The sequence below is a fragment of the Mytilus trossulus genome, chromosome 2 (assembly GCF_036588685.1).
Source record: "Mytilus trossulus isolate FHL-02 chromosome 2, PNRI_Mtr1.1.1.hap1, whole genome shotgun sequence".
NCBI lineage: Eukaryota > Metazoa > Mollusca > Bivalvia > Mytilida > Mytilidae > Mytilus > Mytilus trossulus.
The window spans coordinates 78,423,589-78,440,021 of NC_086374.1; the positions used below are offsets into that span (position 1 = coordinate 78,423,589).

The 16,433-nt window shown below is 31.2% G+C and overlaps 1 protein-coding gene across 11 annotated transcripts in view; it reads left to right on the forward strand.

Annotated features, from left to right (window-relative positions):
• LOC134708049 (arf-GAP with GTPase, ANK repeat and PH domain-containing protein 1-like) overlaps positions 1-16,433 on the forward strand; it is a 100,734-nt gene that overhangs the window by 77,773 nt on the left and 6,528 nt on the right. For 10 of the 11 annotated variants that reach the window (XM_063568311.1, XM_063568312.1, XM_063568314.1 and 7 more), the window contains 10 exons: positions 237-338; positions 1,483-1,627; positions 4,668-4,769; positions 6,335-6,475; positions 6,948-7,021; positions 7,571-7,733; positions 9,254-9,371; positions 9,753-9,857; positions 10,336-10,423; positions 12,413-12,580. In XM_063568311.1, the coding sequence (XP_063424381.1) occupies positions 237-338; positions 1,483-1,627; positions 4,668-4,769; positions 6,335-6,475; positions 6,948-7,021; positions 7,571-7,733; positions 9,254-9,371; positions 9,753-9,857; positions 10,336-10,423; positions 12,413-12,580 (1,206 nt within the window). The remainder of the gene's footprint in view (positions 1-236; positions 339-1,482; positions 1,628-4,667; positions 4,770-6,334; positions 6,476-6,947; positions 7,022-7,570; positions 7,734-9,253; positions 9,372-9,752; positions 9,858-10,335; positions 10,424-12,412; positions 12,581-16,433) is intronic. The other variant, XM_063568315.1, reaches the window with a different exon arrangement.

The following is a 16,433-nucleotide window of genomic DNA, read 5'->3' on the forward strand; positions in this document are numbered from 1 at the left end:
TTCTTTTCAATGAAGGTATGATATGTGGAAAGGGGGACGGTTCTAATTTAAGCTAGTGTAGAAATCTTCAGCAATACAATTTATCTGTTTGAAAACCCTTTAGATAGAAAATATATGGTAATATGGTTAGAAATACAGTCATATATGTATAACATGAGAAACTAAACCATTGTTACATTTATGAAAGAATTGTTGCTGATAGTTTTTAAATCTAATAAAAATGTTTATTTTTTTAGGGTTACTTATATAAGAAGAGTCATGGCTTAAACAAGGAATGGAAAAAGAAATATGTTACACTGAGTGATGATGGAAAATTGTCTTATCACCCAAGTCTTCATGTAAGATATGATACTGCACTTCAAAAATATATCTCCTTCATAAGCACTTCTTGTTTGACAAGATTTTAGTCAGTAGTTATTTATGATTTACTATGCATTGATTTTAAAGTTAAATATTTCTTAGTTTCTTTTTGAAGGGAGGATTTGATTTTTATGCTCCACTATGACATATGTTTTCCAGATTATGCATCTATCCATCCTTTTATTCCATCCACTCGTCCTGTATTAGGTTAAAGTTTGGGTTTATATAAGTTTGGTCACATTTTACTTGAAAGTTAGTACATTGTACTTTTTTATTGTAAAGTGAACATTTATCATGTGAACATTTATACCATGTATACCAATGGTAAATTTTACCGCTATTACTCTGTGCAATTCAAATTCAGAAGTAATAGTAGAAATAAAAATCTGATGTCAAAATATGTAAAAATATCCTTGTTTTTAAAATTCCAATAGGGAACATACTTTATATAAGTGTATAAATAAACCATTTTTTTAAGACGTTTAACGTTTAATTTATACAATTAAAAAAAATATCAGTCAAATACAAAATCAAAAAGTTGTGCTCTTTGATGAAGAAAATCATCACCATAGGCTTTTTTTTTTAGCGCATACAATAATGTTTTAATCTATGTCAAACTATGATTCTGTTTATGATTATTGAAATGTAAGCAGGTTTGGTTAATCAGGTCATTAAAACTTTCCACTGAAGTTATGTGACTGAGCCTTCTGTGTGTCAGTGTCACTCTAATCAGCTATTCAGTTGTATACTGCTTGACCTGCTCTGACAGACTTTAAAGTCAACATTAAGTTTAACCAGACATTAATAAGTTTAACCAAAACTTAACAACACACCTGCTCATGGCTTGTAAAACTATTGTTTCTATCATGTTACCACCAAGTACAATCTGAAAAACCATTTGTATAATTTTCATCATAATTATAATGTAAAATATGAGCTGTCAGACAAAACATAAAGCCTTTTCGAACTTGTTCATTTCACTCACTCCACAAAATGTTCCTATTGTGACTAAGCTGATATTTGACAGTGTGTCAGTAGGCCAAAAACTTGATAATTGATAGATTACACCTTTTAACTGACAAATAACATTGATTTAGATTGTTTTACAAATTGTATTCACAGGATTATATGGATGATATTCATAAGAAAGAGATAACATTGATGCATACCACAGTAAAAATTCCTGGATTACGACCAAGGACAACAAAAACCATCCCAAATTATCCAGCTCAGCACCCAAACCAAGAGGCAAATGGAAGTATAAAAGGTGAACGAATCATATTGTAAAAGTTAAATGTTTTGTCATGCTTTTGTGGTCTCTATGTTTGCATAAAGGGTTGACAAAATAATCACTATTGTGTTGTTTAGAAGAGAAGGGCCAGAAGAAAATTTTATTAAACTAGGATAAATATTAGTCATGATCTCTTTATTGTATTTGTTTTCCTTTTGCCTGTCATCACCTCCTCTGAAACTAATGCATGAGTCTGCCATTTTTGCATCTTGCCTTTTTATGTTGTGCTTTTTCCAAAAAAGTGGGTCAATCTAATGAATTTTAAAATGGAAATGAAAGAGTTTCCAACTAGCTCTGGATCAAGCTATCCTACCACTCTTTATAGGAGATATCACCCTAAATGATGCTTTCTGATGAATTAAATCATTTTCAGATCTCCAAGCTGGTTGCACTGTGTGAATTTTTGAAAAACACTTGGCTCCCTGATCTGTTGTCTGTAGTCACATTTTATTTTAAAAGACTTCTTCTCTGAAACCCCTGGATGTAATGTTACCAAACTTTGTCTGACAGTTCCTAAGGGAATCAATTGAAAAAAATGAATCTTGATTTTTGATCCCTAAGTAATAGTGGCTACTGCTTTAAATAAATAAACCTATGTGAACGGTATGAAGCAAAAACTACCATCAAAATAATATCTACAACTATGTAAATTGACCTCTTAACCTTGAATGGCAATTATTTTTGTTTCTCATATACTATATAAACTGTAGGTCAATTATCTAACCTTGTCTTCAACCTTTTTACAGTCAGCTAGCAGATTATTAATTTTTATACGACCGCAAATTTTGAAAAAATTTTCGTCGTATATTGCTATCACGTTGGCGTCGTCGTCGTCGTCGTCGTCGTCGTCCGAATACTTTTAGTTTTCGCACTCTAACTTTAGTAAAAGTGAATAGAAATCTATGAAATTTTAACACAAGGTTTATGACCATAAAAGAAAGGCTGGTATTGATTTTGGGAGTTTTGGTCCCAACATTTTAGGAATTAGGGGCCAAAAAGGGCCCAAATAAGCATTTTCTTGGTTTTCGCACTATAACTTTAGTTTAAGTTAATAGAAATCTATGAAATTTTGACACAAGGTTTATGACCATAAAAGAAAGGCTGGTATTGATTTTGGGAGTTTTGGTCCCAACATTTTAGGAATTAGGGGCCAAAAAGGGCCCAAATAAGCATTTTCTTGGTTTTCGCACTATAACTTTAGTTTAAGTTAATAGAAATCTATGAAATTTTGACACAAGGTTTATGACCACAAAAGAAAGGCTGGGATTGATTTTGGGAGTTTTGGTTTCAACAGTTTAGGAATTAGGGGCCACAAAAGGGCCCAAATAAGCATTATTCTTGGTTTTCGCACAATAACTTTAGTTAAAGTAAATAGAAATCAATGAAATTTAAACACAATGTTTATGACCACAAAAGGAAGGTTGGTATTGATTTTGGGAGTTTTGGTCCCAACAGTTAAGGAAAAAGGGGCCCAAAGGGTCCAAAATTTAACTTTGTTTGATTTCATCAAAATTGAATAATTGGGGTTCTTTAATATGCCGAATCTAACTGTGTATGTAGGTTCTTAATTTTTGGTCCCGTTTTCAAATTGGTCTACATTAAGGTCCAAAGGGTCCAAAATTAAACTTAGTTTGATTTTAACAAAAATTGAAACCTTCGGGTTCTTTGATATGCTGAATCTAAAAATGTACTTAGATTTTTGATTATTGGCCCAGTTTTCAAGTTGGCCCAAATCGAGGTCCAAAATTAAACATTGTTTGATTTCATCAAAAATTGAATAATTGGGGTTCTTTGATATGCCAAATCTAACAGTGTATGTAGATTCTTAATTTTTGGTCCAGTTTTAAAATTGGTCTAAATTAAAGTGCAAAGGGTCCAAAATTAAACTAAGTTTGATTTTAACAAAAATTAAATTCTTGGGCCTCTTTGATATGCTGAATCTAAACATGTACTTAGATTTTTGATTATGGGCCCAGTTTTCAAGTTGGTCCAAATCAGGATCTAAAATTATTATATTAAGTATTGTGCAATAGCAAGTCTTTTCAATTGCACAGTATTGTGCAATGGCAAGAAATATCTAATTTCACAATATTGTGAAATTGCAAATTTTTTTTTAAATAAGAGTTATCTTTCTTTGTCCAGTATAGTAAGCAAGAAATATCTGCAAGAATTTTTTTTAATTGGAGTTATCTTTCTTTGTCCAGAATCAACTTAAATCTTTGTTATATACAATATACAATGTATATTCACTTTTTACTACCAACTGATAAATTTAAATAATCTTTACCATTCAGTGATAACAAGCAGTTTTTTTACATCTTAATATTTTATGATGTATTTAAATGAGTAGTAATTGTTGCAAACTCCATTAGAATATTTTAATTGAAATTAGTTTTGGAATAAGGGAAAGGGGGATGTGATTAAAAAATTGGGTTCAATTTTTCTCATTTGAAATTTCATAAATAAAAAGAAAATTTCTTCAAACATTTTTTTGAGAGGATTAATATTCAACAGCATAGTGAATTGCTCTAAGAGAAAACAAAAATTTTAAGTTCATTTGAATAAATTCATTCTGTGTCAGAAACCTATGCTGTGTCAACTATTTAATCACAATCCAAATTTAGAGCGGAATCCAGCTTGAATGTTGTGTCCATACTTGCCCCAACCGTTCAGGGTTCAACCTCTGCGGTCGTATAAAGCTACGCCCTGCGGAGCATCTGGTTTTGAGATTATACTTGTGATGCCCATACAAAACTCAACAAGATGAAAAGTGTTATACTGTTTAATTTCTATAAATCTGTGAAATAGATTCAAACTTTCAAATGACAGTTGTGGACAGATGTATATTACTGTAGTGAATAAGCTCAAATATTATGACCAGAAATATCCCTTTTGATTTATACATGAACATTGTGCATTCTGACTAACATTATTGTGTTTTGTTTTTTGGTCAGTATTTTAGTTTTTTAGATGCATGTTGTGTATTTGTGTGACACCTGAACATATTTATTTACAGGAAAATCAAACAAAGATAAAGAGAATGTACAGTTAACAGGCTTTGATGTAGTTAGACAACGTCATTCTTCAAACTCTGATAACAATTTTACTCAGCCACAAGGTGTGTTTTACATGTTGCAGGTTTCTTGTTTAGTATTAATTAAAGAATGTAAAGGAATTAGCAAAACCAGTCTCTGCTGCTGTCAGTGTAAAAATATAATAAAGTTGACTGCCAACAAAAGAGAGAAGACTATTTATCAGTATAATACAGAAACAAGAATAAGAAGAAAAAGAACATGAATTCCCAGGGTGCAATCTCTTGTTTATGAAAACTTGTGTAATAGCTTTATAAGTTTTATTGAAGGTTAAGCAAAGTAATTGATGTCTAAAAATACTTTTAAGACAGTCCAATTATTAAAAATATGGGGGGGGGAATAATTCGATCTTGGATGTCTTTGAGAGTCATAGGGTCATTGACTTTGCTTTTTACATGAGCATGCTGCATTAAGGAGTTGGAGCAGAGACTAGTTGTTGGACAGAGCTATGTGTCTTTTTAGGTTGATAGTCTCTCTGCAGACTTTAACTGTTCAAATTCCTGCTAAGAGTTTGTTGCCTAGAAAAAAAGCAGGGTTCATAATAAATAAGTTATATCATATCAACATTTTCTTCTCTTTATATTAATTTAATTCATCCATCCATCTATCCATCCAATTGAGTTATCCAGTTATTATGAGTTATCAATTTACTATATAGGTAATGGCCATTATATTAGAAAATGCATGCAACTAGGAATATAGATGAACTATACAAGATTAACAATAAAAGTATGTCATAATTTCTTTATAATATGTGTATATACAGTTGAAGTCAAAGGTCACATCATGACCATTTGACTTATCCAAGTCAAAGGTAACACCATATTTTCCCAGACAATAATGTACCTTGTATTGTCACTCTTGTATTTTCAGATTCAGATTGATTGGAATATTAAAAATAGTCTTCAAAAGTTCCACCTTTAAATTCTAGGTTGACAATACAAGCATGAAACAACTCCTAAAAATATATATATAGATTAAACTTCCTCCTTTGGTGCTATTTATTGAGGTTGTCGTTATTTTTTCCTTTATCTCTCGCTGATTTTCTCTGCTTGGTCTATTAATTCATTCTGTAATTATCTTGGGTAAAATGTGTTCACAAAAAAAATGTCTGCATGGTCAATAATGAAAGGAGTTGACAATAAGTTAACATGACATTCAGATTTTTATGTAAATAAATGGAATTGACATGATATTGATAAAGGAAACTCAGTGATGCTTAATGAAGTCATACGATCTCAATATTGAATCAGTTTATCAAAAATAGTTTTCCTTCTCAATCTTCTTGTACTTGGAATTTGACATATCAGGCTGAATGCATATTCATTTTACTGTGAGTGTACTAAAACAATACTTGTTTACTCATATTTACTAAGTCTTGACACAACTGGGTTTGTCACACTGAGGTTGCACTGTATCATCACATTGAGGGTGTATTTGTGTTGATTAACCCATTTCTATTTGTGTTTTTTGTAGTCAGCAACTCATTAAACCAAATCTATGCATCTGCTCTATGGTCGGGTTGTTGTCTCTTTGACACCTTCCCCATTTCCATTCTCAATTTTATCTATAAGTTTTGATTATTTTTTAGTTATTCCAAATGGTGATAGTTTGAAGCTGGGTGTCAATGGTAGCAGTGTGGGTTCAAAAATAGAGACACCCAATGTAAAGAAACGTCATCGGAGAGCGAAAAGTGGTGGTATTAAAAATTTTGGTCCTGGAGATGGTGAAGGTAAAAAAGAAAGGATTTAAAAGTATCTGATAGTTATTCTGTCAAGATTGAATTGTATTTTGATGGGGTCAAAATGTGGGTTTTTTTTTTTTTTTTATAAGCAAACTTGTAAACAGATAAAATTGTAGATATAATCTTTTCATCCAATCAAAATTCTTACGGTTTGATAACAAAAGCCAGACCATTTCAAAATAAATGTTGGGGATAAATGTGTAATAATGTATTGCTATTTTAATGTCAATATTTGCATTATACTAACAAAGCTACATATGTGATACATCTTCTGTGTAAACAGTTAATTCTGTTGTAAAAGGTAAATTTTCAGTATTTAGTCTTGTTTCATATACATTTTGCTGTATGAATTAGAAATAAGCACATTCAATACATGGGACTTGAACATTCACCAAATAATACACTATTTTTTTTTTTATTTTAATCTATAATGAAAAACTTATTTGATATTATTTTTCAGATTCAGATGGCTATGAATTTATGATTATCTCATTAGAAAATAAGCAATGGCATTTTGAAGCTACTGATTGCAATGTAAGTACTTTAACTATATAGATTCTTAGATAAGATAACTACAAAATTCTATGTAATCATTTGCTTTTTAGAACATGAAATATTAAGAACTGGCTCCAACAAACAATATATTTTGAATATAGTCAGAATAATGTAACCTCAAACTGTTAGTTTGTGAGCCAGCACAATAGAAATTGAAGAATAGAAATCTGGTAAAGAGATGGATATATTTATAACTCATTTAAATTGTCTTGTCCAGAATATGCATATAATATATGCATGCCTTAGGGCGTTAATTAGCAATCATTCTAGTTATAATATGCCTAAGGATGTTTTTTTAGCATTTATTTTAGTTTTCAAATGCTTTATGGTGTTGTTTAGCATTTTATTAGCATTTATTATAATTATTTGCTTTAGAATTTTATTTAGCCATTAGTTGAGTTGTCATATGATATAAGGTCTTATTTAGCATTAAATCTTGTTATTATATGATTTACGGTCTTATAAAGCATTAATTGTATATGCCTTTTAACAATAAAATGTTTATAACTCCAATGATTTTTATTTTAGGAACGTGATGAATGGGTAAATGCAATAGAACAGCAAATACTCAACTGCCTACAGGGTAACGAAAGTAGTAAATCCAAGAAACATTTAACAATTGATCCTGCTGGTGTACAGACGATTCGGGGGGTGCGTGGAAATCAGGTCTGTGCTGACTGTGGGACACCCAGTAAGTACAAATTACAAGTTGTATTTTTATTTCAAGTATCTATATTGGGAATTCTAAGTAATAGTTCTTTTTTTTTGCTAGAGTCAAAATATTAAAAATGGTTACCTCCCTTGAATTTTAGTATATGAATTCTTTTACCAACTTTAAGTTATTTTAATGTGTTTTATTATAATAAATAATACATTGATTGAAACACCTGCACATGTTGATTATACTGGTTGTTTAAGATATTTTGCTGTGGGGTAAAACAAACAATTTGCTACAGAATTAAAATAAATGAACCATAGATTTAAATTGTACTGTGTTCTTACACTCTAAAACAGAGACAAGGCAAATTTATATAAAGAGGAATAAATTGGATTTTCCATTTTTATTTTGGAATAATCTTTGGTAGCTTTTGATGAATATTCATCAACAGCTTTTATTGTTTAGAATGGCTATAACATTTGTTGAATTACGTTCGTAAGAAATCAGGTATATATTAAGACATTGGGCCCTTTACAGCTTGCTGTTCTGTGTGAACAAAGGCTCCATGTTGAAGACCATACTTTGACCTATAATGTTTTTTTCTTACAAATTGTGACTTGTGTGAGAGAGTTGTCTCATTGGCACTCATACCACATCTTCTTATATCTCTTTTTTGCATGGAAATGGTTAATGCTGTGTTTGTAACAAATGAAGTTGAATGCTAAACATTGTTTCTTCTTTGATATAGCCGGATCACCCTGAAAGCTTTATATACTACCCAACATAATTGAGAATACAAAGATATTTTGTTTATCTGTCCTTGCTTCTGTCCCTCTCTCTATATGTCTTGTGTATCCGAAAACTAACAAATGATAACTTGGATATTCTTTGCTTGATTAGAATGAGGTTTATAAAGACGACAGCAGTAGAAGCCTATAAATTTCCTATAAATAGAATTTTTATTTGAAAGTTTCCAAATGAAAATTTTTAACATATTGCAGTATTGCACACTATTCTTAAGTTTTTTTAAATCATATAAGTAATGTGTACACTGTTGTTGTGATAATTGAATAAAAAGAAGGTTTTTTTATCAATTTTTCATTTGGAATTTTTTTGTTTGTGAGTTTATTTGGAAAATTTTCTGATATGATTTCCCCTGAAGATGGGACTTTTTATTGTCATATAATTTGACTTTGCATGTAATGTGTCTTCTGATTGGATGACATTGTTTTGTTTATCAGCTCAAAGACATAATTTATTTTTATAATTTACATAAGTCTGGCAGGATTTATCTGACCTTGACCTCATTAATATTATTCAATTATGATACAAACAAAATTAGCAAGTGAGTAATTTCAGCATGTGCACACTTGTTCAGTATTGAAAGAACTTAAGTTTCCTTTTTTTTGTTGAAAAATTCAAATACTGACAAATCACCAATAACCCAGTTCATACAATTATTAAACATTATGAAAATATCACATATTAAATATCAGATATTTCCCCAATCTTACTACTAATATGTGAATTCATTGCTGGTTTTTTTCTTTCAGACCCAGATTGGTCTAGTCTTAATTTGGGAACTTTAATCTGTATAGAATGCTCAGGGATCCACAGAAATTTGGGAACACATTTATCTAGAGTTAGATCTTTAGATTTAGATGAATGGCCGTAAGTATTATTATGCTGTACGAATAAAAGAAATGTGAGGTATACATAACTGAGAAGCAACTCATCGACTAAAATAAGGAAATTATATGTAATTTGTATTCTTTTAAAAAGTAAATGTTAAACTGGTTAATATTAATGTAAAGTAGATCTTTCCTAGAGAACTTTTTTTATTATTGGTAGATATAATTAATTTGCTGTGTTCTGAACAGTTTGAGAAAAAAATACATTAAATAAATATATACCAAGTAAAAAGATCTAAGAAAAATACTTCACAAATTAAAAGTTTATTTGGTTTTTACTATTAATTGATCAGTTTAAGATAGTGATTTAAATTTTCTGACTTTGTGGGAGATACACTTGTGAAGTTGTTTTGTTTTGCAGACCTGATCTTCAGAGAGTAATGCTGTCCATAGGGAACAGTACAGCAAACAGTGTTTGGGAGGCCAATATAAAAGGTCGACCTAAAGTCCCACCATCCTCATCAAGGTCAGTGCCAATGTCAATAATTGTGTTGGTGTTGATAATGGAAAACAATAATGAGTTGAGGTTACAATACTGTAATGATAGTAAACATCTACACCAAAAAAGCATATTTTAGAGTTATGTAACAATGACACCTTGTGCACACAACTACTGTGTGGCCAGTGACAGAAAACTTTAAAACTTGGCAGAATTGTTTGCCACTGCAACTATCAGGTGAATCTATGGAAAGGTACAATTGGGGTCTCAATAATCCAACCATTTTATTGGAAAAGTGGAACTTTGACTTATGTCACCATGTTCTGCCTATTTGATAGCAGCTACAAATGCAAAAGATGGAAATATATGTTTTAATGTAAAACTTTATAATGTATGTCATTTCAATCTTGTTTTCAAATGTTCAGTTAAAAATGATTTTGTGTCAACATTTAAATGTTTAAATATACATGTGAACAGTATAGATGACTTCAATTTTGTATTTCAGAGAAGAAAAAGAAAGATGGATAAGATGTAAATATGAATCTAAAGAATTTCTACCGCCAGCTCCTTATGTAGATATTCCTTTAAATCAGGTATTTATATTTGATCTTACCAGGCTTTAAGGCCGTACTTTAACCTATAATGGTTTACTTTTTAAATTGTTATTTGGATTGAGAGTTGTCTCATAGGCACTCACACCACATCTTCCTATATCTATTTAAGGACCAGAAGAATTTATCGTAATTATGATTAATATTTCTCTTAAACATGCAGAAAAGCAATAGCTTTTTATATGACCGCAAAAATTGAAAAAAAAATGTCGAATATTGGTATCACAGTGGCGTCGTCGTCTGTCGTCGTCCAAAGACATTTGGTTTTCGCGCTATAACTTAAGTTAAAATTAATAGAAATCTATGAAATTTAAACACAAGGTTTATGACCATAAAAGGAAGGTTGGGATGGAATTTGGGAGTTTTGGTCCATACAGTTTAGGGATAAGGGGCCAAAAAGGGCCCAAATAAGCATTTTCTTGGTTTTTCGCACTATAACTTTAGTTAAATTAAATAGAAATCTATGAAATTTTGACACAAGGTTTATGACCATAAAAGGAAGGTTGGGATTGATTTTGGGAGTTTTGGTCCTAACAGTTTAGTAATTAGGGGCCAAAAAAGGGCCCAAATAAACATTATTCTTAGTTTTCGCACAATAACTTTAGTATTTATAAGTAAATAGAAATCAATGAAATTTAAACACAAGGTTTATGAACACAAAAGGAAAGTTGGGATTGATTTTGGAAGTTTTGGTCCCAATGAATTAGGGGCCGAAAGGGTCCAAAATTAAACTTTGTTTGATTTCATCAAGAAATGAATTATTGGGGTTCTTTGATATGCCAAATCTAACCGTGTATTCAAATTCTTAATTTTTGGTCCGGTTTTCAAATTGGGTTACATTAAGGTCCAAAGGGTCCAAAATTAAACTTAGCTTGATTTGAACAAAATTTGAATATTTGGGGTTCTTCGATATGCTGAATCTAACCATGTATTTAGGTATATGGTATTTGGGCCCAATTATCAAATTGGTCCAGTGTGATGTCTAAAGGGTCCAAAATTGACCTTTATTTGATTTCATCAAGAATTGAATTATTGTTGTTCTTTGATATGCTGAATCTAACCATGTATTTAGATTTCGGATATTTGAATTCCACAAAGGGATGGTAAAAATTGTCTTTGGGAGTTATGGTTCAAACCGATAAGGAATGAGGTACAAAAAAGGACGGAAAAGGGTTTCCAGGTTAATGGATAATTACTTAAGTACAAAGCATAATTTAAAAGCAGTATAAGGTTGATAATATAAACTCATTTGAATATCACACCTAAACTGCTTTTAAATTATGTAAATTGGAAATTTGCCAAAAACTTTATTATTAATAAATTCCATTGGAAACTTGCCAACATAAAATGATAAATTGGAGTTATCTTTCTTTCTCATTTCAGATTTCAAAAATTAAAAAGAAAATTTCTTCAAATATTTTTGTTTTTTGAGATGATTAATATTCAACAGCAAAGTGAATTGCTCAAAGGCAAATAAAAAAAATCAAGTTCATTCTTTGTCAGAAACCTGTCAACTATTTAAACACTATCCAAATTCAGAGCTGTATCCGGCTTGAATGTTGTGTCCATACTAGTCCCAACTGTTTAGGGTTCGACCTCTAGTCATTAAGGCTTTGCCCTGCGGAGCATCTGGATTTAGCAGATGTTAGTTTTTTCGTAGATAATAAAGCTGATAATTGATATATATTTCTTTGTGAGAATTTACATATCCTAATATTTAATTAAATGGATTTCCAAAAGTCTGCTTACTAAACATTAAAAAATTCATACTTTGGGGAAAAATTAAATTTGTGGTTTACCTTGTCCCACAAAATCCACAAAAATTGGTATCCCACAAATTAATATCCACAGAAGATGAGTTTTGATGTTCTTATATACCTCCTCTCTGGATGATGGAGTGCCTTACCTATGTCTGTTCATCTTTTCATGTTTTCATCTCATTTGCTCAGGAACTTAGCTTTATAATTACAGCAATTAATAGATGCATTAGTACGTGAAGATATACGAAACATAATACTGGTATTAGGCCATAGTCATTCAGATGATATCAACTCTCCATACAGTAAAGATGATGGAAGGACAGCACTACACATTGCTGCAGCCTTAGGAAATGTTGTGTTTGTACAATTACTGTTGTGGGTTAGTACAATTAATTCAAATATTGTTTATCTTATTGTTACATGCATCGGTAAATAAACAAACATGAAGCAGTCCAAACTTAGATTTTTTCTCTCTATTAAATGCAATATTCATGTTTAGTTTTGCTTCTCATGACATCTGCACAACAGTGCATTTGAAGAAAAAATATATACAGAAAAACTTGTCAAAGTTCGTTATTTCATATTTATTTATGTTTCAGATATGCTAAACCATGAAATAACGAACTTTAACAAATTTTTCTGTATATATTTTTGTATGTATGTAATTATCAGAATTGAATACTTAATATATAGAAAATTTCATTGTAAGCACTCTCACACCTACATTTATTGCATGATTGTTTTTATCAACAAGTTTTTATCATAAATTTATATCAGCAATGTCTGGTCAGTTTGAAATCTTTCATTTTTGTTTATTCATATTTTACTGAAAAATGAACTTAGTTTTTCTGCCAGTTAACATTACATTCATACTGTGATTCAAGTTTTAAAAATTGTATTAACTTTCTTAAAATATCCTCCATACTGCAGTTAAAGTTTCGAAAACATTTATTAGTTTTATAAAATAGGCGAGACACCAGGTTTCGTGGAACCTTTACAAATTTTTACAGTAGAAATTGTCTCTGTGAAATGCAATTTTTGTTGAACATTGCATTCTAAGCACTCTCACACCTACAGCTTAGATTTGTAGGTCTTACTTTTAAAAGAGTCTATTTGAAAAATTCAGTTGCCTTGAAAATAGAGGTGTATGAAAAATAATATTGAAACTGATTTCATAATAGAAAAACAAAGGATATGGAGTTTCCATCCATAACACATAATAATTTCATGCACATCATGCTTACAAGGAAGATATTTATACAAAAGTTGATAAGATTTTTGTCGATCCTTCGACTTTAGTCGAAAAAGCGAGACTAAGCGATCCTACATTCCGTTGTCGTCGGCGGCGTCCACAAATATTCACTCTGTGGTTAAAGTTTTTGAAATTTTAATAACTTTCTTAAACTACACTGGATTTCTACCAAACTTGGACAGAAGCTTTTTAGCTCACCTGGCCCAAAGGGCCAAGTGAGCTTTTCTCATCACTTGGCGTCCGTCGTCCGGCGTCCGTCGTCCGGCGTTAGCTTTTACAAAAATCTTCTCCTCTGAAACTACTGGGCCAAATCAAACCAAACTTGGCCACAATCATCATTGGGGTATCTAGTTTAAAAAATGTGTGGCGTGACCCGGTCATCCAACCAAGATGGCCGCCACGGCTAAAAATAGAACATAGGGGTAAAATGCAGTTTTTGGCTTATAACTCAAAAACCAAAGCATTTAGAGGAAATCTGACACGGGGTAAAAATGTTTATCAGGTCAAGATCTATCTGCCCTGAAATTTTCAGATGAATCGGTCAACCTGTTGTTGGGTTGCTGCCCCTGAATTGGTAATTTTGAGGAAATTTTGCTGTTTTTGGTTATTATCTTGAATATTATTATAGATAGAGATAAACAGTAATAATGTTCAGCAAAGTTAGATTTACAAATAAGTCAACATGACCGAAATGGTCAGTTGACCCCTTTAGGAGTTATTGCCCTTTATAGTCAATTTTTAACCATTTTTCATAAATCTAAGTAATCTTTTACAAAAATCTTATCCTCTGAAACTACTGAGCCAAATTAATCCAAACTTGGCCACAATCATCTTTGGGGTATCTAGTTTAAAAAATGTGTGGCGTGACCCGGTTAACCAACCAAGATGGCCACCACGGCTAAAAATAAAACATAGGGGTAAAATGCAGTTTTTGGCTTATAACTCAAAAACCAAAGCATTTTGAGGAAATCTGACATGGGATAAAAATGTTTATCAGGTCAAGATCTATCTGCCCTAAAATTTTCAGATGAATCGGTCAATCGGTTGTTGGGTTGCTGCCCCTGAATTGGTAATTTTGAGGAAATTTTGCTGTTTTTGGTTATTATCTTGAATATTATTATAGATAGAGATAAATTGTAAACAGCAATAATGTTCAGCAAAGTAAGATCTACAAATAAGTCAACATGACCAAAATGGTCAGTTGACCCCTTTAGGAGTTATTGCCCTTTATAGTCAATCTTTAACCATTTTTCATAAATCTAAGTAATCTTTTACAAAATCTCCACTGAAACTACTAGGCCACAATCATCTTTGGGGTATCTTGTTTGAAAAATGTGTCCGATGACCTGGCCATTCAACCAAGATGGCTGCCACGGCTAAAAATAGAACATAGGGGTAAAATGCAGTTTTTTGCTTATAACTATGAAATCAAAGCATCTAGAGCAAATCTGACAAGAAGTTAAATTGTTAATCAAGTCAATATCTATCTGCCCTGAATTTTTCAGATGAATTGGACAACTGGTTGTTGGGTTGCTGCCCTCCAATTGGTAATTTTTAAAGAAATTTTGCCGTTTTTGGTTATCTTGAATACTATTATAGATAGCGATAAACTGTAAACAGCAATAATGTTCAGCAAAGTAAGATCTACAAATAAGTCAACATGACCTAAATGGTCAATTGACCCCTTAAGGAGTTATTGCTCTTTATAGTCAATTTTTAACAATTTTCATTAATTTGGTAAATTTATGTAAATTTTTACCAAATATAGTTCTCTGTTACTAATGGGCAAAGTTCATGATAGATATAATTGTAAGAAGCAAAATCGTTCAGTAAAGTAAGAACTTCAAACACATCACCATCACCAAAACACAATTTTGTCATGAATCCATTTGTGTCCTTTGTTTAATATGCACATAGACCAAGGTGAGCGACACAGGCTCTTTAGAGCCTCTAGTTTATGATCATAAGATAGTATCCAGAAGTAAATTTTGTAAAAATAAAATTTCATTTTTTCCGTATATTACTTATTAATGGACTTAGTTTTTTCTGTGGGAAACATAACATTCACTCTGTGGTTAAAGTTTTTAGAATTTTAATAACTTTCTTAAACTATCCTGGGTTTGTACCAAACTTGGACAGAAGCTTATTTATGATCATAAGATAGTATCCAGAAGTAAATTTTGTAAAAATGAAATTCCATTTTTTCCATATTTTACTTATAAATGGACTTTGTTTTTTCTGCGGGGAAACATAACATTCACTCTGTGGTTAAAGTTTTTAGAATTTTAATAACTTACTAAAACTATCCTGGGTTTGTACCAAACTTGGACAGAAGCTTGTGTATGATCATAAGATAGTATCCAGAAGTAAATTTTGTAAAAAGATAAATCCATTTTTTCCGTATTTTACTTTTAAATGGACTTAGTTTTCTGCAGGGAAACATTACATTCACTCTGTGGTTAAAGTTTTAAATTTTTTTATAACTTTCTTAAACTATCCTGGGTTTGTACCAAACTTGGACAGAAGCTTATTTATGATCATAAGATAGTATCCAGAAGTAAATTTTGTAAAAAGATAACTCCATTTTTTCTGTATTTTACTTTTAAATGGACTTAGATTTTCTTCCAGTTAACATTACATACAGTCTGCAGTTTTCAAAACATTTATCAGATTCATAAACTATGCTGGATTTTTACCAAACTTGGACAGAAGCTTCTTACAATCATAAGATAGTATCAAGAGGAATATTTTTATTGATTTTTTTCCTCATTTTTGTTAAGCCTGCAATTTACAGCAAAAGTAGGCGAGACACTGGGTTCCGTGGAACCCTTACAATTTTTTTTTACTTTTGCCCTCATTGGAAGCATAAAATATGTGCTAACACTGGGACTCTGGGGACTCTGTTCAAATGTTTCATTTTACCTGCAGATAATGATAGAAGTTTTGGCAAACAAGTGCATTATTATGCCTAACAGATCGA